The following is a 22,497-nucleotide window of genomic DNA, read 5'->3' as shown; positions in this document are numbered from 1 at the left end:
TTTCCTTTTAAGTCGAAAAACATGCTCATTAAAAGTCATGGAATAGCATTTAAGGACAAGTAAAAGACAGCCTTAAATATTTTTTAATTTATCATTGCTTAAATAAGAAGAAATAATCTGACTTATAAAATTTATTCACATATAACTCATATATCCTTAAATCCAAAATAAAATTTAGATAAATATAGAAATCATAAAAATTTAATAATATTCAAATGATAAAATAGAATCAACAAATGAATGCTTTATTGTTGAAACTCTATTAGTATCTGTTTGTACTTAACAGTACTAGTAGGAAGCTAGAACTTAGCATCAAATACATTTTACTGTCATATTCTTCAAAGTGAAATAGTTACACATTTTTAAAAGTTGTTAAAACTCTAAAATTTTAGATAAAAAAATAAGAGATATTTTGTCATTAAAGTAGTTATATTTGTTTACTAATTCTTTGTCTATTTGGAGACTTAATCCTCTTGTAATGCTGTTTCTGTATTTCTGGTTTGTATATAATTAATTTTCTTGAGGAAATGAGTTACAGAGATGACATACTAGGGAAATACCATTTTAGATCTTAAATTAAGTGTAACTGATTATCTTTTATAGCTCAGCAATTGACTACACTGGAAAATAGAAATTCCTAATTTTTTTTAACAGTGGAGCACTAGTGAAATTAATATGATATATAGAGAGATATGTGCTTACATATGTGTATGTTTACGTTTATATTCATATATAAAACAATCTTCAGTTGTATTTTAGTAAAATATTATTGTGTCATACCATCTTAAGGTTGTTATAGTTTTAAATTGTGAGTATTAATATTGGCACACATTTATACTTATGTCCAGGTATAAACAAAATATCCAGGTGTAACACAGCAAAATAAAAAACACTGACAATATCAAATATCAATGAGGATGTACAATAACAGGAATTGTCATTTATTGCAGGTGGGAATGCAAAATTCAGAAGACTGTTTAACAATTTCTTCCAAAACTCCTTGATATTTATCCAAGTGAGCTGAAAACATATACACAGAAAGAGCTATACATGCATGTTTATAGCATGTTTGTTTGTAATTGCCCAAACATGGAAGCAACTAAATGTCCTTCAGTACATGAATGTATAAATAAACTGCAGTACATTCAGAAAAGGGACTATCAGGCCATGAAAACACACAGAGGAATCTTAAATACATATTATTATGTGAAAGAGGCTTATCTGCAAAGGCTAAATACTATAGGATTCCAGCTATCTTGACATTCTTGTAAAAGCAAAAAACTAATAAGATAAAAGTGGTTGCCTGAGTTTTTAAGTGGTAGAAATGAACAGAGCACAGATTTTCAGGACAGTGAAATTAACTCTGTGATATTATAATGGCAGATTAATGTCATCATATGTTTACCTAACATGATATAGTGTAAAACATAAAAATAAACCCTATTGCAAACTCTGGACTTTGGGCAATAATAATGTGTCAATTTAGATTCACTGATTATAGAAAAAAAGTACCATTCTGGTATGGGATATTAATTATGAAGTGTCTTTGTATATGGGAACTCTTTTTTACACTCTTTGAATAGTTGTAAACTTTGAAATCTGTTTTTTAATAATTTAAAAAAAAAAGAGAGAAAAGAGGGCCCCAACTGAGAAGAAAACATCACTTCCAGGATTTCTGGTAGCAGCAAACTTCATACTGTGTGTAGAAAATAGACATTTATTGTTGACTGTTTCCACCAACTGGTTGTATAATGATTGACAGATGTATCTTTGAATATATTTTTATTTCTTTGGGTTTTTAAAATTAATTCATTCATTTATTTTATAATAGAATACATTTTGACATATAATACACAAATGAAGCACAACTTCTCATTCCTTTGACTGTACATGGTTCAGAGTCACTCCAGTAGTGTAATCATACATGCATATGGGTTAATAATGTCTATCTCTTTCTTCATTTCTTTGAAGGGGACCCTGTGTATATCCCATTCAAAAAGCCTGGTGGCTAGTTAAACTTCTTAAACTAAGTTTTTCTTGTACTTGAAAGGGTAAAGTTTCTAAGCTGCAAAGCCTGAGTTAAAATGTAAAGGACCAAGCATTGTAAACCTGCTTCCAAACTGCAAAGCCTGGGTTAAATTCCTGAGGCAGTTAAGACAATGCCCTACTGGCCATTTGATTGTTTAATAACTTAGGACCCTGTGTAGCCCCGCACGTAGGCATTCAGGGCCCAAAACCAATCAGTTTGAATGTGTACCCCGCTTAGGAGTGACCAATCACGCCCGCCCGCCCTGTTCCCGCCAATGAATATACTAATCAAGTCTAAGAATTGTTGTTTGATTTTTCTGCGGTGTATGGGTATATGGTGATTTGTTAAAGGAGACTGTGATGTGTGTAAAGTCCCCGCCCTCCCCAAAAAGTGTACTTAAGCACTGCTCAACCCCTGCCCGGGGCTCTGGGCTGCTCTCTCTCTCTGAGTGGGCATGGAGTCCCAGCATGCTGGATCAATAAATCCCCTTCTGCCAATTGCATGAGTGGTCTCTTGGTGGTCTCTTCCTCCAACGCTTCGCCGGTCCCTTACATACTTAGTATAGCAAATATAATTAGTTACTCTCTAAATATTTTCCTATGGACTATGTCCTCTAATACAAATTTTGCACTGGCTCTCCCTGGACAGTCTTCTTGTTAGATATGTAAGTATTTGGTTTTTTTTTTTCTTTCTTTTTTTTTTTTTGGGGGGGGGCGGGGAGGGAGAGGGGAGAGAGAGAATTTTTTAATATTTATTTTTCATTTTTCGGCGGACACAACATTGTTGTTTGTATGTGGTGCTGAGGATCGAACCCGGGCCGCACCCACGCCAGGCGAGCGGGCTACCGCTTGAGCCACATCCCCAGCCCTGTAAGTAAGTATTTGAATTGTGTTTTTTTTTTTCTTTTTTTTTTTTTATTGCTTGTTCAAAACATTACAAAGCTCTTGACATATCATATTTCATACATTAGATTCAAGTGGGTTATGAACTCCCAATTTTTACCCCAAATGCAGATTGCAGAATCACATCAGTTACACATCCACAATTTTACATAGTGCCATATTAGTAACTGTTGTATTCTGCTACCTTTCCTATCCTCTATTCTCCCCCCTCCCCTCCCCTCCCATCTTCTCTCTCTACCCCATGTACTGTAATTCATTTCTCTCCTTGTTTATTTTCCCATTCCCCTCACAACTTCTTATATGTAATTTTGTATAGCAATGAGGGTCTCCTTCCATTTCCATGCAATTTCCCTTTTCTCTCCCTTTCCCTCCCATCTCATTTTAATCAATGTATTTGAGATGTTTGCTTCACCAATAGTCATAGTGCAAATTTAAGTAGAATTCAATTTGATGTTTTGTTCAACATTCTGTGTATAGTAGGTATATAATAAATAGTTGTTGAATGTATATTTTTGTTGATAAAAACTGTACCTTTGTCAATTTGAGTACAGATTGTAGAAAACAAATATCTCCTCTGGAAGAAAGAAAACCTGCTTCTAATTTCAGCTGAACAGCACCTGGCTGTGTAACATTTAACAAAAATCTTTACTTTTAGGTCCTCAATCTTCTCATTTGTAACTTTGTGTGTGTGCGTGTGTGTGTGTGTGTGTGTGTGTGTGTATTAAGTGGACTGAATATTTTATATTATCTTGTAGATCTAAAAACCTTAACTCAGCCTACCTGCAAGAAATATATCAGTGAATAATAGTATCTAAAAATAATACCACCCTTTTCTATTGTGGTTTATATACCACAGAGATTTAATCACTAAACATGTTGAATGTCAAGCTCATGAATCAGGATATTTCCTTTCATTTGTAACACAGAGCATTGCTAACTGAATTCATGATAGAATTTTTAATAATTTAAGATGTGCAAAACAACTTATAATTAATTTACACATTGAAGTAGTAATGAATATAGCAGCTTGCCAATATGTTAATTTTAAAGATTAGATAAATGTATCTTTCTCACTTGTTCTTAACTCATAACCTTTTTATTTTTACAAGTACATGTTTAGAGTATTGACACTGAAACCTATTACAAACAACAACACCTCTATTTTATTTTTTAAATAGGAGTTATGAAAATGTACTTAATCTATGTAGATCTAGGTGAATTAATAGTTTTTTTTCTTAAAAAAGCAATATGCACATGATCTTTTCTACAAAAAGTGTGGGAACTGACAAATAGATTTAATGATAAGAAGGCTTAAAAGTCAACCAGAGAGAAATGAATGGTAATTACAACCTAGTATTTAGGTGCTGATTTATCAGAAAAGGCATCACTGATTGTTTATGGAAACAGAGGAAAAGCCATATATTTTGTAACTACAAAGATGACACTACAAAGATGTGTGTGTGGAGAGAGAGAGAGAGAGAGAGAGAGAGAGAGAGAGAGAGACAGAGAGACAGAGAGACAGAGAAATGGGGTAAGAGAAAGCACTGTACCTCATCTCACCAGAAAATCCATATTTTAGTGGTATTGCAATGTTCTGGAATCCGAGAAGCTTGCCTCTAATGTACTATATAAATTTGACTTTACTCAAATACTTTGGTACATTTGTGTTGAAATATTATAGAGTGATAAATTATCACATTTTAGCATTTTAAAACTAAAATTGTTCAAAGGAAAGCAACTTTAATTTTTTTAAAATTAGGACTACTTTTAAAGGTTTAAGCAAAAATTTTTAATGTAGGGTCACAGAGATTATAAAGGAGCATCCTTTTCTTAATCCATGAACAGAACTGTAATAAGACTACTGCAGTGAATTTTAATTATCAAAGGGACTAAAAGACAATTTTCTCCAGTAGGTTCTTACCCTGAATATGTTAGAACCCAGGTATATACTTTATTTACTTGTTTTATTTAAGCAAAATGCTAGTTTTCTCCTGAATGAGAAAATACAGCTTGGTTTGAAAGAAAAAAAATATAAACAAGAAACCTAAAAGTCAATAAAACTTTTTATTTTTAAAAAAGAACAAAGTTACCATGTCAAAAAGGTAGTATGAAGAATGAGATTATAACCATGTACTTAGTGTTAAAATCAACTTTCCCCACACAGCGTTTAGTTTGGAACTCAGATTTACCTAGTGGCAGTTCTGACTTCTTTTGCTACTGATGATACTCTCAGTATGTACTGGAAGATAATTCAACCATTGGTCTCTGGTGTTTACGCACATCTGATGAGCAGAGACACTGATGTTTGTTCCAGACTACCAGTTCAAGAATTTTTATATAACAAATAGTATTGGAACATTGAGAAAATGCTTCCCTCTGGAGCAGAATGCAAGTGGGTGTATGTCTTTTTTATTTTTTAACCATTATCTCATTTTTTAAAAAATTTAATTTGTTACGTATGACAATGGAATGCATTGTAATTCATATTACACATATAGAGCACAATTTTTCATATCTCTGGTTGTACACTATGTATATATTCTTATATTACCAAGATTGTATACTTATTTAAGGCAAAGGACAAGAATGAATACTGTCCAGTATAATAGAGATAAAGTCTCTCTTTTTGAGAGGACAGATATGGGTTTATGGCCCCAAAATAGCTGTAGTGTTCTTCAACTTATGCATCTTCTTTATGTTTAACATATATGAGGGTGCCTGCTGGAAAAATGACTCTCTTTACATTATCCCCTGAAAATTGTACACAGATGACTGGTTCAAATATTGAACTCTGCCATTGTTGTGAACAATATAATATCCTTTGTCTCTGAACCAGCAGTATTGTATCTTCTGTCACTGTCCAGTTGACATGTATCAGGGGAATTTATTAGCTACAAAGAGGATAAAATCTCAGACCCACAAATTCTTGCCAAAGTTATTCACTAGTATATCTTTTCCTATCCTACTAGTGTTTGGAAGCCAGAGAAGGCAGAGGAGCTCAGAAAAAAGGGTCCTTTGTCAACAGAGTTCTCATTACAATAGTTCTTTTCAGGCTTTTAGCATAAGAATTACAGCATTAAGAAAACATCTTGCCTATCAAGTGAAGTTCAAGTAAAGGCCATTTTTAGTCAAAAGAGTTTCTCTTTTTAATGTTGTTGTTGTTTTCAGTTTTACTTAAGTATAATTGACAACAATTGTATGCATTTAAGTTGTAGGACTTGATGTTTTGATATCCATATACATAGTGAAAATATCATCACCATCAATCTAGTTAAAATATACCTCACATCTTTATCATTTCTTTTTCAGTGTGTCTAACCCCTTAAAAATTTAAACACACACTATTGTATCCTTAATTGTAGTCACCATGCTGTGCATTAGATATGCAGAGTGATTTGTCTTGTGTATTTAAGACTTTTGCACTCATCTGCCTTTTGTTTATCATGTAGACCTCTTGAGTGACTAAGAGAACACTTTTGCAAAAATTCATGAGATTTCTTAGATTTCTTCTCATTTATAAAGAATATGGAATTATTATCTGTACTTTGATTTTATTTGTCACAGACTCAGATTTTTAAATTGTTTTTTAATACTTGTTATACAATCAAAAGTATGAGTACTGGGATTTTAATTATTAAAAAATTTAAAAACATTCTTATTTTCAAAAGCGATTTAGTTGTTTAGAATAAAGAATGAACCTATCAATATAGATTAGTTGGAATATCCCTTAACATTTAATTCATTAAATTTTTAACTATTACTTTTATTTTAAAAAAAAATATTTATTCTTTTTTTAATTTTAAGTGGACACAATATCTTTATTTTACATTTATGTGATGCTGAGGATCGAACTCAGTGCCTCAAGCATGCTTGAGGAGCACTCCACCACTGAGCCACAACCTCGGCCCCTAACTATTACTTTTAACTCCTATCAATCTCTATAGTTTCACTCTCAGATGGTGGTCCAAATTGCTTCCTGACCTCAGCAAAATGCATTAACATTTTAAAGGCCCTTCCCTGGAACACACTACAAGCAGTCAGCTATTTCAAAAAGGATATGACAACTTTTTCTCAGGAAATAATGTTCCTTTGTTTCCCTGAAAGTACATAGCCTCTGAGCAGTGAGAGTTTGATGTTTCCTTTAATGTCTGTCTCTTTCCCTAGAGTTCTCTCCTACTATTCTTCACTAAGCCATCTACCACTCTTTGACTACCAAAAGTAAAAGAAAAAAAAATCATATCCCACAAATCATTTTTTTGTGGTATACTATGAAAAGCAATGCTTTCTGGAGTTACTAAACTATGCATAATCTTTGCCCCATTTACATACTAACTACCCTCACTGGCAGACATTTTGATTTATGAAGTAAAAGAATCATAAATCAATTTACATGTGCAGGAGAGCTCTACACTATAAAGTTGGACACAATGTTCTCTGGGCAAATAGACATAGAAGAATTTAAAAGACTTTAAGTGGTTCCATTGGATATATTCAAAGAACATTCCTTCTGCCCTCATAAGATCTTCCCCCAAGCCTGACTTTGATAAGTCTTCATCAGCAAACAATGTAGTAGTGTGATTGGTGCTGTAGGTAAGAAAAGAGTTGTAAGATAAGGTACTGATCCTGAGAGGAGGATTTACCGTCAACCAATTAGGGTGCATGTTGGCAAGCTGAAATATTAGTGCCTACATGCTGCAGTACTATAAATACAACAGGAAGTTAAAATGTGTTGGGAAATTACAACCAGGCAAGAAATGAAAAGAAAAAAGAAAGAAGAGAGAAGTAAAGGTAAGAAAAGCCTAACAAAGTAAATGAAATGGGGAACAAACAATGTACATAAAAACAACACAGGAATTGTGGTGATATTGGCTTAAATACTACTGCTATATTTAATTATGAAGATAAACTGGGGATATTTTAAGATAACTATAAGGTCCTTGCTTAGAATCTGGATGGTCATCTTAAGTGACAACTACCATTTTAAGGAAAAAGTTTCGCTTTCCCACACACGGGTGTTTCTGAGAAAGGCTCACCACTCTCTCATACCACCCCAACCCCTAACCACCTGCATTAGGACTTGCCAGGCTCTGATTTCTGAGCCTGCCCCATAAAAGTCCCAGAACTCAGGCCTTGTTTTGCCTCTCTTTGCTATAGGGAGATTCCCTATGAGAATATCAATATAATTAAAGGACCTAATGTGTATAATAAAGCTAGCAGTGCCTGGTGACGCAGTTAAGTCTAATTTAATATCAACTACTCTGACTACATCAATTCTAGAGATAGATCAAATTTGGGAAGATTTTGGGAATCTTTCTCCCAAATGCACAGGGCAGTAAGAGTTACTACATCTTATTCAACAGCCAGGTCCCTGGTCACAAGTCGGTAAATAAGGTGGTCACTAGAGTTTCCTAATGAGATCTCACAGGAAAATTGGCCTGATAAAGGGCTATAGCAACCAATAAGAGAAGATATTTATTTCAGAAATGAATATGAGAACAGTTTAGCTTGCTAATGAAGGGGTAAGAGAAACACAATCTGTAAGAACATTAGATAATTCTTCTTGAGACAATTGTCAGACAGCTTTACTATCATCATCTTTATGTTTTCTGGTCTTTCGCCCCCCACCTCTGACCTATGTTTGCTGTTACCTGCCTCTTCGTTATCTCAGTGGTTCCAGCTATTGACCTCTCTTGTCCTTGGAAAGTTACTTTACCTTCCTGAGTTTTAATGATGTCATTTGAATAAACTGGAATAGTATTTCCTGCATCCCAGAAATATTATTCAAGATTAAATTAAAATAATTAATGTATGTGAAAACACCTTGCACTCTATAAGTATGCAATATTTAAATTAACATAATAATAAGAAAAGGAATCACGTTGGGGATTTGGAATCATGATTGCATCTGATAATTCTAGAGTGCTAATGAATTACCCCATATCATGTTCTATAAATGATGTTGGATAAACATATTGGGTAAAACACATGTGTTTTAATTCCCCCAGACATATATCTGTGGATAATAATTAAGATCTCTATAATTAATATGACAGATTCATGTGTTAATCATTTGTCTAGCAAGATATAGACAAATAAATTTTAATCACATTTTTGTGTACATATAATTGTAAATGATGTAAATATATATGCATATGTTTACATTTAAGTCTGCAGTATTTCAATGTAATCTGACAAATAAGTCCCACATTTCATTCTACTCTCAAAATTGAATTTATTATATAAGTGGCACATAAATATCTTGTGGAAATTAGTTCTATATATATACTTTTTCAGATTCAAGTACTGACACTTTTAGCAAAAAATTGGAAAATGACTAATCAGACTTAAAGTTTTAGCTGTGTCTATTATTTATTTTATGCTTTTCTAGTTAATAGCTAAATTTAAAATTAAAGAAATTTAAGCTAAATGGAAAATCTCTTTATGTATTCTCTCAGTCTTACAAAATTATAGATATTTGTATCTGTTACAATTAAAATAAAACTGTACAAAATTTAAAGATTGAAGGAAATTAATTTATACAAAACTATTAAAATCATTAATTTTTAGAATTTCAAGTATCACTCTATTAATTTTATTCTGATACAGATTAGAAAAGAATTTATTAATTCCATCAATACAAATATGAATATATAATAAATATATAATCTTATTCTCAGCATTATGCTAGTTATCAGAGTTAGTAATTTCACATTTATTCACTGTGACAAAATACCTGAGAAAATAACTTAAAGGAAGAAAGATTTATTTTGACTCACAGTTTCAAAGGTTTTATTCCATAGACCACTGCTTTAGGTCCATGATAACGTAGAAAATTATAACAGGGAGCATATGGCATGAAAGCCATAAAACAGAGAGAGAAAGCAAAGGTCAAGGACAAGATATGCACTTAAAGAACATACCTCCAATATGTTCATACCACTGGGCTGCAGCTCAGTGGTAGAGCACTTGCCTAGCACATGTGATGCACTGGGTTTGAGCCTAAGTACCATATAAAAAAAATGAATAAAAAAGGTATTGTGCAAAAAAATCTTTAAAAAATAAATAAAAGAACATGGCTCCAATGATCTTATTCTTCCAACTAGATCCCACTGCCTGAAGTTTCCATCACTTTACAATAGCTGCACCAAGACCAATCATTCAATACATAATCTTTGGGGGGGGGGGACATTTCAGATCCAAACCATAACAGCATTCCACAAACTAAAAATAAATAAAATGTATGTGTTGACAAATGGTGATAAACTTTCTGAATGTACATGAATCATAAATGTGAGATAGGGAATATTTATGACTGCTCTATTTTCAGTCATGGTTGGGGAAAGCCTCACTGATAAAGTGACTTAAGACTAATGGGAATGGGAATGCAGTGGTAAAACAATCACTGGGAAGTCCCAGACTCCTACTAGTGATTGACACAAACAAAAATAAAGGTTATATTGTAATCTTCAAAGTCTCTGAAAAGTAAAGGTAGTTCTAGCAGAGCAAGAAGGTATGTTGATGATGAATGGAAGGAATCTGGTAGGGATTACAGGGACTTGTACATCTCAGGGATCCTCTTTACTCCAGTTGAATATCCAATTTCTGTTTGACTTTCTCGTTCTTTCTCTCTCTCTCTTTCGCGCACACATAAACACACACATTCACACCACACACACACACACACACAAACACAAACACACACACAGACATGTAGCCTTTTGTAGCTTAATCTCACTTCTATCCAAAGTTCTTTGAAAGTAAGATATTACCATGACAATTTCTGCCTCTGTGCTTTTAACTTTCAACGATTATATATTTTAAATACTGTTTAGAAATAAAGACACACAGATTGAAAAACACTGAAAGGTAACTTAGATCATTTTTGGTGGGTATCAGTGCTTCTCAAATAAGTTTAATTCAGTGTGCTGTTTCTTTTTAAAAATATGTGTGGGTTTATATAGCACAGCATGTTGATATTTTCACATGTCAATTTAAATTAAAATAATTTGTTTATAAATGTATAAATTTTACAGATGCATAAAAACCTGTGGTATTATGTTGTAGAGAAACAATCAGAAAAGTGTAGTTATTCATACTACCTCTCCATTTTTGGTCAATAATTTAATTCAATAGTATATGCTCAAGATACCAGAAACTAAAGGATGAAAGAGGTGTAATTCCTGACCTCAAGAGACAAAACTCAGGATGGATAAATAGCAAAGAATAAATATTTATTCAGTGTTTATGTAATAGTGTCAGCCAAACTGTTGTTATCAGTAATGTGTTCTGGAAGATTTCAGAAAGGGGTAATTTTGTTTTAAAGTTTGGATGAACATAAATCTAATAAGGTAGGGGATAGCATGGATAATTAAAAACAGTAGAATATAGCCAATTATCTATCCACACTAGAGACTAAGACATATTTACTTTCACATAAATGGTCACAATAATTCGTGATACTGAACTATATTTTTACATTTTACTTACTTCTATGGTCATCAAATCTATCCTTCATGGTATAGATAGTCAATTTGTATATCTAATAGAGTGTGCATCCCGAAAATCCCTTAGTCTAAGATTTTTAATGTCTTGCCTACAAAATAAAAATAGGTATGTTTTATCTTTTACAGATTGTTTGGAAGATTAATTAAAATAATATATTTAGGAGCCTAACTTGGTGTTTGGAACATAATAATCATTGTAGAAACCATTTTAACAAAACATTTTGATAATTATGAAAAAACTACAACAAATTATATACAACATAAAATGATAATATCATGTATTGAATATAAGGAAGAAAATCTATATTTGTTTCTTTCAAAAGTCTCATATAAAGACAAAAGCATAACAAATTTTTCAAAAATAGAAAAATTTCTCCCATAATTAGCATGACATTTCTTGATCTTTTTTACTTTCTGTGAAAACTAAACAAGTATATTATAAACTTTTCTTTGAGTTAATAAAGAAATCGCTTTAGTCTGTTATTTGCAGTATCATGGGCAATTATTAAAACAAAATTAGTATTTTGGCTGAGCATGGTGGCACATGCCTGTAATCCTAGAGGATCTGGAGACTGAGGCAGGAGGATCATGAGTTTAAAGCTAGCCTCAGCAACTTAATGAGATGCTAAGCAACTCAGTGAGACCCTGTCTCTAAATAAAATACAAAAATGGCTGGGAATGTGGCCCAGTGGTTAAGTGCCCCTGAGTTCAATCTTCAGTACCAGAAAAAAAAAAGCTGTATTTTATTTTATTGTATTTATAGAATTTATAGTATACCTAAATATAGTTTTTTTCAGTGTTAAAAATGTATCACATAAAGCAGTATTTGCCCATAGAATACTTTTAACTTTAATTTTAAATTAAACAAGTTAATATTGTGATTTTTGATTGAATTGAAATATCTAATAGTTTCTATGAATGCTAAAATTTTGCCAACCTGTATTTCTGAAGGTGGTTTACACATCATATTTTATCTTTTTGATAAATTCTAGACCATAACACTATATTTTTATTCTAAAAATGTTTTAAACTTAAAATTGTTATTAAACGAATAAAAATATTATCTGGTTGTTTAGGCGTTAAGACATTTACTTATTTTTATTAATTCATTACTCTTACTTCATAAAAATTTCAATAATATATTTTTAAAGGGCCTATTTCTAGTCTTCATTAAGAAGTATTTAGGGCTGGGGATGTGGCTCAAGCAGTAGCCCGCTCGCCTGGTATGCGTGCGGCCTGGGTTCAATCCTTAGCACCACATGCAAACAAAAGATGCTGTGTCTGCCAATAACTAAAAAATAAATATTAAAAAATCTCTCTCTCTCTCTCTCTCTCTCTCTCTCTCTCTCTCTCTCTCTCTCTCTTAAAAAAAAGAGGGAGAAGTACTTCATTCCCCAATGGTAAATTTCTGAAATAAAGGGTCCTAAATGAAAATTAAACCTAACAACTAATAACTTAGCTCATAATTGGTAAGCACAACAAGTAGATTCAGAATGTTGACAGTACCTTATGTCGCAATCTTATTAAAGGTTGATAGGATTTAAGGCCATATCCTGCTTCTTTTGTTGGTCTTCCTTCTGACTCCAGAAAAATGCATCCAAGAACAAAAACAGCTGACCAGTGCTTAAACATCCTTATTGACTTTCACCTGTCAAAATTAGAATTGCAATAATCAGAGAAAATTTATTATATAGTGAAGACTTATATTAAGAAATATTCAGTATAATGTAGAAATCTCCATAGATCTAATCAAAACTTTCTGGAAGTTACCAGCTGAATTCATAATAGATAAGCATCTCTATAAGGTTATATCTTTGATAACAACAAGTGCTGTTTATGTTTTCATTAAGCCTTACAGAACATGAAATAAGAAGAAATACAGTACCTAATAAAAATCCACTGTTAATAAACAATTGAAAGAAAAGGAAAAAGATATTAAGCTATGATTAATTTTCCAAGTATCTCTACATAATACTAATACAATCATCAATGTTATTTATAAATCTTAATCTCCTCTTTGAATGTATTTGATGAATAGATCTCAAAAAGTTTTAGTTATTAGAATTTACAGATAAATACTGAAAGTTAATAAGTTAGACTGCTCTGATAGGTACTTAATAAATAAACTTAGTACAACAGAATTTTTATACTGGTTATATTTAGTTATTAATGAATTTGAATTTTTCCTATTAGTATTTAAAAGGAAAATTCTTAAAATATCCCTCTACAAATGCTTTAAACTAAAAATCATATGTTTCAGAAGAGTTGTAAAATGATATAATCTTATCATCCAAATACTAAGCCCTTTTCAAAACCCCCAAGTTTATGCTCTGAGTTCAATTGTCTTCTACTTTACCACTTTTCATCAAGATACCTAGTTTCCTGTGAGGACAGTAGAAAAGTTCTTCTTCTTTTTTTTTTCTTCTTTTCTACCTAAGTCATAGTATAAGACTAACTTCTTGAGAAACTAAACCAATTGACTAATACTGCTCTTAACTGTTTCCTAAACTCTGTCTCAATTATTTTCTTCTACTTTTAAACATACTGAAATCATTCAAAATTATTTCTCTCCTCTTTCCAAGATTTCTGAAAGCCATGTAAGTATTATTCTTATTTTCTTCACTTAGTCCAATTAAGTTTTGCTTCTGCTCCCATAACTTCATAAATTTACCTTTTAATTCTCACATAGATAACCAATACCATTAATATTACAGAAACTCATGGGCATTCTTATTCCCTTTCTTATTAGACACCTGTTAGCCTTTGATCCTTTGTGTTTCTGTAGATTTCATGAAACTCCTTCTGTCCTTCTGCTGTTCTATCCTTCTTCTTTCTTATTTCATTAAGTATTGTGGTTTACCAAATCTCACTGCTAATCAATCACTCACTGCTACTCCATTCTCTCAGCATAGGTTATCTCAACATAGTCTTATGATTTTAATTGTATATATAGCTTCTTGTTCAATCTCTAGATGGGCATAAGTAGTCTGTTCAAAAGTTAAGTATTATGTTTGAAAACAACTCCTCATAGTATGCACACCCTCACATGAAGTCATGCATTCCCAAATTGTCATTCATCTACTTACCCAAGTCAGGAAAAAAGGAGGGGTCATCTTGGACCTTTTCCTCTCCCTTATTCTTCATATTAAAATTATCACTGAGTTCTGTTAGATGTCCTTTCTAAACATATCTCCCATCTTTAGTCCCTCCCAAATGTATTGTAGGTCAAGACATCTGGGCAGGTCTCACCTAAACTTTCCAACCGTACACTTATTAGCACTCCATATGCACTCTGGTATCTTAAATACATCCTCCACAAAAGTCCAAGTGACCATGAATAAACAGCACATTCCCATATTTTTTTTTAAATTTTTAATTTGTTCTAATTAGTTATACATGAAAATAGAAAGAATGTATGCACTTTGATATATTATACATATATGAGATATAACTTCTCATTTTTCTGAGTGTACATGTTGCAAAATCATGTTGGTCATGTAGTCACATATATATATATATGTTTCATTCTACTATCTTTACTACCCCCATATCCCCTCCCGTTCACTCTCATCAACTCCCTCTACCTAATCTAAGGTAAGACTATTCTTCTATAGTGCCCCCTCTCTTATTGTGAATTAGCCTTCACATATTGGATAAAACATTTGGCCTTTGATTATTTTTCATTGGCTTATTTTGCTTAGCACAATTTTCCAATTCCATTCATTTACTGGCAAATGCCATATTTTCATTCTTCTTTAAAGCTGAGTAATATTCCATTGAGTATATATACCACATTTTCTTTATCCATTCAACTATTGAGGGACATCTGAGTTGGTTCCATAGTTTAGCTATTGTGAATTGAGCCACTATAAACATTGATATGGATGCATTACTGTAATATGCTGATTTTAAGTCCTTTGGGTATAAACCAAGGAGTGGGATAGCTGGGTCAAATGGTGGTTCCATTACCGGTTTTCCAAGGAATCTCCATACTGCTTTCCATAGTGGTTTCACCAATTTGCAGTCCCACAAACAATGTATGATTGTGCCTTTTCCCCCACATCCTCACCAACATTCATTGTTTCTTGATCTTTGCGATTTGGACAAATCTTAATTTTGATTTGCATTTCTTTAATTGCTAGTGATGTTGAACGCTTTTTCATGTATTTGTTGATTGATCGTATTTCTTCTTCTGTGAAGTGTCTGCTCATTTCCTTAGCCCATTTATTGATTGGGTTATTTGGTTTTTTTGGTGTTAGGTTTTTTGAGTGCTTTATGTGTATATGAACTGGAGATCGATGCTTTATCGGAGGTGCATGTGATCAAGATTTCCTCCCAATTTTTAGGCTCTCTCCTCACATTATTGATTGTTTCTTTTGTTGAGAAGTAGCTTTTTAATTTTAATTCATCCATCTATTGATTTTTGATTTGATTTCTTGAGCTTTAGGAGTCTTGTTATGGAAGTCAGATCCTAGGCCAACACAGTGAAGATTTGAGCCTATTTTTTCTTCTGTTAGGTGCAGGGTGTCTGTTCTAGTGCCTAAGTATTTTATCCTATTTTATCCACTTTAAGTTGATTTTTGTGCAAGGGGAGAGATAGAGATTTAATTTCATTTTGCTACATATGGATTTCCAGTTCTGCTAGCACCATCTGTGGAACAGGCTATCTTTTCTGCAGTGAAAGTCTTGGCACCTTTGTCTAATATAACATAACCGTATTTATATGGGTTTCTCTCTGTGTCCTCTACTTTGAACCATTGGTTTACAAGTCTATTTTGGTGCCAATACCATGCCATTTTTGTTACTATAGCTCCGTAGTATAGTTTAAGGTCTGGTATTCTGATAACTCCTCCTTTACTTTTCTTGCTAAGGATTGTTTTGGCTCTTCTAGGTTTCTTATTTTTCCAAATAAATTTAGTGATTTTTTTCTATTTTTATGAAAAATGTCACTGGGATCCCATATATTCTTAAGATGAAATAAATAAATAAATAATGGACTTGATCTTTCCCCCAGAGTTTGGGCTCTCTCCATGTGTATCTTTCTCGCTCTCTCAATATATTTCCTGATCACAATATCCTTTACTCAGTTTTTTGAAGTCATTCTGGCTATTTCTGTTATAAGGCTTTTATAAGCTATTTACTTCACTTGGAATATATCTTTCTTTTCCTGTTTATTATTCGAAAGCCTCACAAAGCAAACAACTCTCTCTGGAATTCTTTTCATAACACCAGGACTTAGTTACTATTCATTCTTTAGAGCAATTTTCATTCATTTGAGAGCATTTACTACACCTCATTGATATAATTATTTTAACAATCTTTATCTTTACTATATTATGTATATGTCTTCTTCAAATTTTATGAATACAGAAATTCTATTTTTTTTTCAACATTATATCTTCTGGACCTATCAGATAGCCTGGCACTTACTAGACACTCAAGAAATGAATGCATAGAGAATGTCAACTGGTATTGGAGGGCAAGAGTTAAGATCATGTATCTTTGCAGTGGGACAATGTTGAATGCAATTCCTATTTGTACTACTGCTACAAAGCATCTGAAAACTAACCTGAGAAAATGAAATATTTTCATTTGCAATCCATCTCTTTTCTGTCATTTTGATGTATAGTCTAATCTTTCTCTCAGAGGTAAATATTTATTTAGAAGACAATTGAATAGAATATATTAAATTGAAGATAGAGCCCAAGACAAAAACAAAAAGGACCTGCTCAAGAAAAGAAACAGTTTCTACAGGACTCTGAATACATTTACAATTTCTGTCATCCACCAGGAGAGTAAGCAAGAGGCAGAAACCAATCCTATCACAGCATGATTCTGGGTTACAGATGAGATCATAAACTTACAAAAAGTGTTCATTTAAAGATTTCTTTTTCTCTGTCCTCTCTTTTCCTGTCCTCTTTTTCTTTCATCCATACATATATTACAAATATTTCACCCACAATAAAACACAAAGCAAATTAATTAATTTTAACAGGTTACCAAAGACATCATTAATCTTCAGTGAGTAAGCTTTTATACATTAATAATTAGAAAAACATTCTCTTGTAATATTTTCCTCTATAATATTTTTTCTACCAAGCAGTAATATGGAAATATATGACTTAACTCTCATTAAAAGTTGATTAAATGTCGGTGTGTACAGTCAGGCACTCCCTAACAGTGTTTCAGTCGAGGATGGACTTTACACACCATGGTGTTCCTTCAAGATCCTAATGGAACCAGAAGACTTTCATTGCCTAGTGATGTCCCAGAGATCTTATGAATAGCATTCCTCACATGCCCATGGTGATTCTTGTGTAAGTATATCTACTTTGCTGCCATTCTTATCAAAATAGAACACATACAATGACATTCCAATGGAACAGGATGTGGAAATGAAAGACAGTAATATTGATAATACTGACACTGAGGAGGCCTACGCTAATGTGTGTTTCTGAGTTTTCTAACAAAAACTTTTGCAAACAAACAATTAAATAAATGTCATAGACTAAGAATACCAAGAAAGAAAATATGCTTGTACATCTGTGCAATGAGCATGTTATAAGGGAAGTATTATAAAAGAGTCAATTTAAAAAAATGCTAAGCTTATAAAGTTAAAAAAAGTTATGTTATGCTAAGGTTAACTTATTATTGAAAAAAGAAAACAAATTTAAACATTTAGTGTAACCTGAGTGCACAGTACTTAAAAAGTTTTCACTAGGGCTGGGTTTTGGCTCAGTGGTACAGTGTGTTTGTCCAGCACATTGAAGCACTGGGTTCAATTCTCAGCATCACATAAAACATAAATGAATAAAATAAAGCTATATAAAAAGTTACCACCTTAAAAAAAAAGTCTGCACTAGTGCACAGTAATGTCCTCAGTCTTTACATTCATTCATCATTCACTTTCTGACTTACCCAGAATAACATCCTGTACTGCAGGATCCATTCATGGTAAGGACTCTATATTAGTGTACCACTTTAAAATCTTTTATACCTTATTTTTACTTTACTTTTCTATGCTCATTTATGTTTAGATACAAAAATGTTTACCACTGTGTTATAATTGCTTACAGTATTCAATACAGTTACATGCATATAGGTTTGTAACATGGAAACAATAGGCCCCATATAACCAGTAATATAGTAAGCTGCATTGTCTAGTTTTGTGTAAGTACACTCTATGATGTTTACACGATGAAAATATAGCATGTATTATTATAACATAAAATATAACATGAAAACATAACATGCATGAAAATATAACATGATGCATTTCTCAGAATATATCTCAATGGTTAAGTTTTGGATGAATGTACATACAACCTATTTGTATTATTTTAATCTATTTCTTATTTATTATATTATTTATCATGATTATCTTCATTGATATTCCTATGATTTTCAAGTCTAAAAATAACAAATACTTATATAAAAACAAAATGAAATAATAAAAAGTTATATAAAAATAATACATATGCTTGATCTCAGCAAGTTATATAATTGAAGTTATTTTACTCACTATCACAAATAAAGCTAACTAGAACTAGTATGAAAAATCAGCAGCTTGAATTGTAGCTCAATGGTAGAGTACTTGCCTCACAAGTGTGAGGCACTGAGTTTGATACTAGCACCACATAAAAACAAGTAAAGTCATTGAGTCCATATACAACTAAAAATTTTTAAAAAATCAGATAACATGTCCTTCCTTAGAAGAACTCTGATTTGTATTACAGATAGTCATTTGAGCTCAGCAGTGTAGTGTGAACAGTTAAAAGATGAGGCAGAGAACCAGACCAGTTTCTGTGTTTATCTTTTGTGAAAAGGTTCTTTGAATGCATTCTTCATTGAAATATCACTAAAAAATAGCTAAATCCAATTAAATATTTATCAAATAGCATGCTGAACAAAAAGCTCCTCTTAATGGATACTCAGAAAATAAATTTCTTCATCTTATTTCTCTCCACCTATAGGATCTAAGAATGTCATTATCATACCTTAATAAGTTAGCTCATCCACAGAATTGTTTCGGAAATTTCTTGTAGCTTAGCAGTAATCGATTTCATGATGAACAGATTCATGATCTCACTTTCTTGGTATAGTAACCTCTGACTACCTGTTAGGTTTTCATAATTAATTGGCAGTTTGCTGACCACTCACTGAGAACACTGAAAAGCATATGAGTAAAACAAACTAGCCAGAACAGCTGGAAAAATGATGATCCTTTGCCTTCTCCTTATAACCTCCACAATTATATGAACCGTCAGAAAACATTCTCATTATTAACCTAGAGAAAACAAAAGTGCATGTATCAAAAAAGTATTTGCCTAACTTTGGGTAAACAAAGTTAGACTTTAAAATGACGCAGAACATCAAAAAATGGTTTCTATTTCTCAAAAACTAGCATTATTTTTTCAGAATAAAACTATGTTTTCTTTTCACCACATGTTATAACATGCCACACTGCTGGTGGTGGTAGGATTTAGAGAAGTTGAATTATTTATTAGATTCAAATTTGGAAGATTTGGATTTGAATGTGTAAAAGAAGTGTTAGAGTATTGTCTTAAGGACAAAATGCAGCATCTGAGATGGTAAAAGAAATGGTTGTGTCATGACTATGAAAGAAAAGAGTAGCAAGATGAAACAGTATCTCTAACATAAACAAATTTTTCCTGGAATACTTTGGATATCATCTCATTCCATCCTGGAAAACTGCTCACTCTATTTTGGAAAACTGATGCCAAATAGCAATAGATGTTTTAAGAGATAATTTCAATCCTTTCTTTGTCAGGACTTCTGAGCAGATTCATAAAATTGCCAAAGATATGTGGAAGGACAAGTTTAAGGAGCAAGCTATAATTTGTTTTTTTTTATTATGTCTTGTAGCAGTCCTAATGGAGATATTAATAAGGCATTGGGACATAGGAACCTAAAGTTCAGGAAAGAGTCATCTAGTGTCCTTAGCACTTATAAATCATCTATTCCAGGTATGAGATACAGGATGTGGTTAGAGAGGCAAGGGATCCAAAGATGAAGCTCCCAGGAAGGTTAAGTTGAAATGTAAAGTTGAATATTTCTAAGAGATAGAGAAAATGATGTTGGTAAAATGGTAATTTTAGAAAAATGATACACAGAAATTTTCATTGGGATGTCATGACTATAAACCACAAAACTTATTGTTATAAACCATAAAACTTATTAACATGCTACATGTTAATTGGTTAATTTTTTAAATTCTCTGTATCCCACTATAATGTTAATTCCATAATGACAGGATTTTGTTCACAAGTTTTGTAAATTAGAGCAGTATTTGGCACATAGTATGAGCTCAATAAATATTTTTGGATTAATAAATGAATGAATAAACAAATGGTGATAAGTGATCAACTTGAAATAGTAGGTATACATTAGGAAATTATCATTATTCTCTTTCACTGGAAACTCTTGTTTAAATAACTGTGAAATAAGCCTACAAATTAAGTTGCAGTTGTCACAAAACACTTTTATTTTATGCCTGGATCAAAACTGAGGTTTCAGTGAGAAATTTCTTTGAAAAAGCCTCACATGTCAATCCAGACAAACCATTCATTCCTTGGCTTACCTAAAATTGGAAGGACCAGAGAGACTTATCTCATATTCACTAGACAAGTCTACTATAACAGTTCCTCTTATCTTTTGACCCACTTTAACTTCATACATACTACTCTGAATTCTGTAGTTGAGTTCTGATTAACTGTCTGAAGATGCTAAAATGACTTCCAAAGAACCCAACCTTACAAAAGACAGTAGTTTCTTCTCATTAGCCAAGTAGATTCTCCTTGTCAGAACAATGGAGATACTCTTTTATTTACGAACTTCAGTTCCTCATTCTAACAAGCATTATTTAAAAATAACAAGAACAAAACTAATATATATTTTTTCCATTTTGTATAGCCATAGGACAAAGCAGGAAAGGAAAAACAGACTACAATTATAATACTAAACATACTTGGAAAATGCCATATGGTATTTTATTCTCCAAATATGTTTTTATAGGTATTAGTGCTCATATATAACATGTATGTGTGTGTGTGTGTGTGTGTGTGTGTGTTGCTTAAAGAGGAAAAGTGTTCATCTGACCCAAGCTGACAAATTTGACTCACAGTTCCGTTCTTTATTTCTCCTTTCTTAAGAGACACCTGTGATAACACAGGTATAAGATCTCCTATTTAAGAGGTAGCTGTAGAGAAAAACAAATAAGTATTCTTATGGAATAGTACTGCAATAGACAATAATTACCTTGCAAGTGTAAATAAAGGTAAAATAATAAAGGTAAATAATATACATGATAAACATGCTAGGATAAAAAGAGTGCAGTAGCTTTGGGACTCCAGTGTTCAGATCATACAGGGAAGACTTTCAAATCTATATGTATGCAAACAAACATTGAAGTGTATTTAATTCTTAATTCTATGGCCTATTTCACATGGTGAAGTTGTCCAAAACTTTTTCTTTCTAATGATGTATGTTGGAAAATTACTATATCTTCAGTACACATTTTTCTTAGAATATGGGATCACAATAGAACTTTAAGTGTTAGGTAAAAGGAATTATGACCATTGATTTAATTCCACTTTTTCAAAGAAGAAGGAACTTTTATTTCAATGACATTCACTCATTAATATGGTTGAACAAAACTGTTATAGATTATAATCAATTACATCTTTTAATAACCATTTTAATTTGAATCTGAAAAACGAAGCTAAATATAGATACAATATATTCATTGCCATTTTAGAGGACTGAAATGTAAAATGTGTAATAATTTCAGTTTTCACTAAAAGAAACTTCATGCTGAATTCTGCTTGTTTTTAAAAGCTATGTGTACTTTGTTTTATACAAATGGTATTAATGAAAATGCCACATTATTAAAACCAGGTTAGGTTTTAACCTGGTTTTGTTTAGTATTGTTTTTCAATACTATCTTTGCTTACAAAACTATGTTGCAGTTTAGTAAATTCTCTGGGGCACTCAAAAGGTTTGTAAAGGCAAATATCTAAATGAAACATAGAACCATAGTACA

General features: G+C 32.1%; 1 protein-coding gene across 1 annotated transcript in view; it reads right to left on the bottom strand.

Moving 5' to 3' along the window:
- The window catches only part of FSTL5 (follistatin like 5), an 824,806-nt gene that overhangs the window by 769,788 nt on the left and 32,521 nt on the right, over positions 1-22,497 (bottom strand). The window contains exon 2 of the mRNA XM_081304788.1: positions 12,942-13,083. Within this exon, the coding sequence (XP_081160914.1) occupies positions 12,942-13,067 (126 nt within the window). The 5' untranslated portion in view covers positions 13,068-13,083. The remainder of the gene's footprint in view (positions 1-12,941; positions 13,084-22,497) is intronic.

Source organism: Spermophilus citellus (genome assembly GCF_964194105.1).
Source record: "Spermophilus citellus genome assembly, chromosome: 8".
NCBI classification, from domain to species: Eukaryota; Metazoa; Chordata; class Mammalia; order Rodentia; family Sciuridae; genus Spermophilus; species Spermophilus citellus.
Note: the sequence above shows the minus strand (reverse complement) of the source record. Positions and strands in the feature narration are given on the sequence as shown.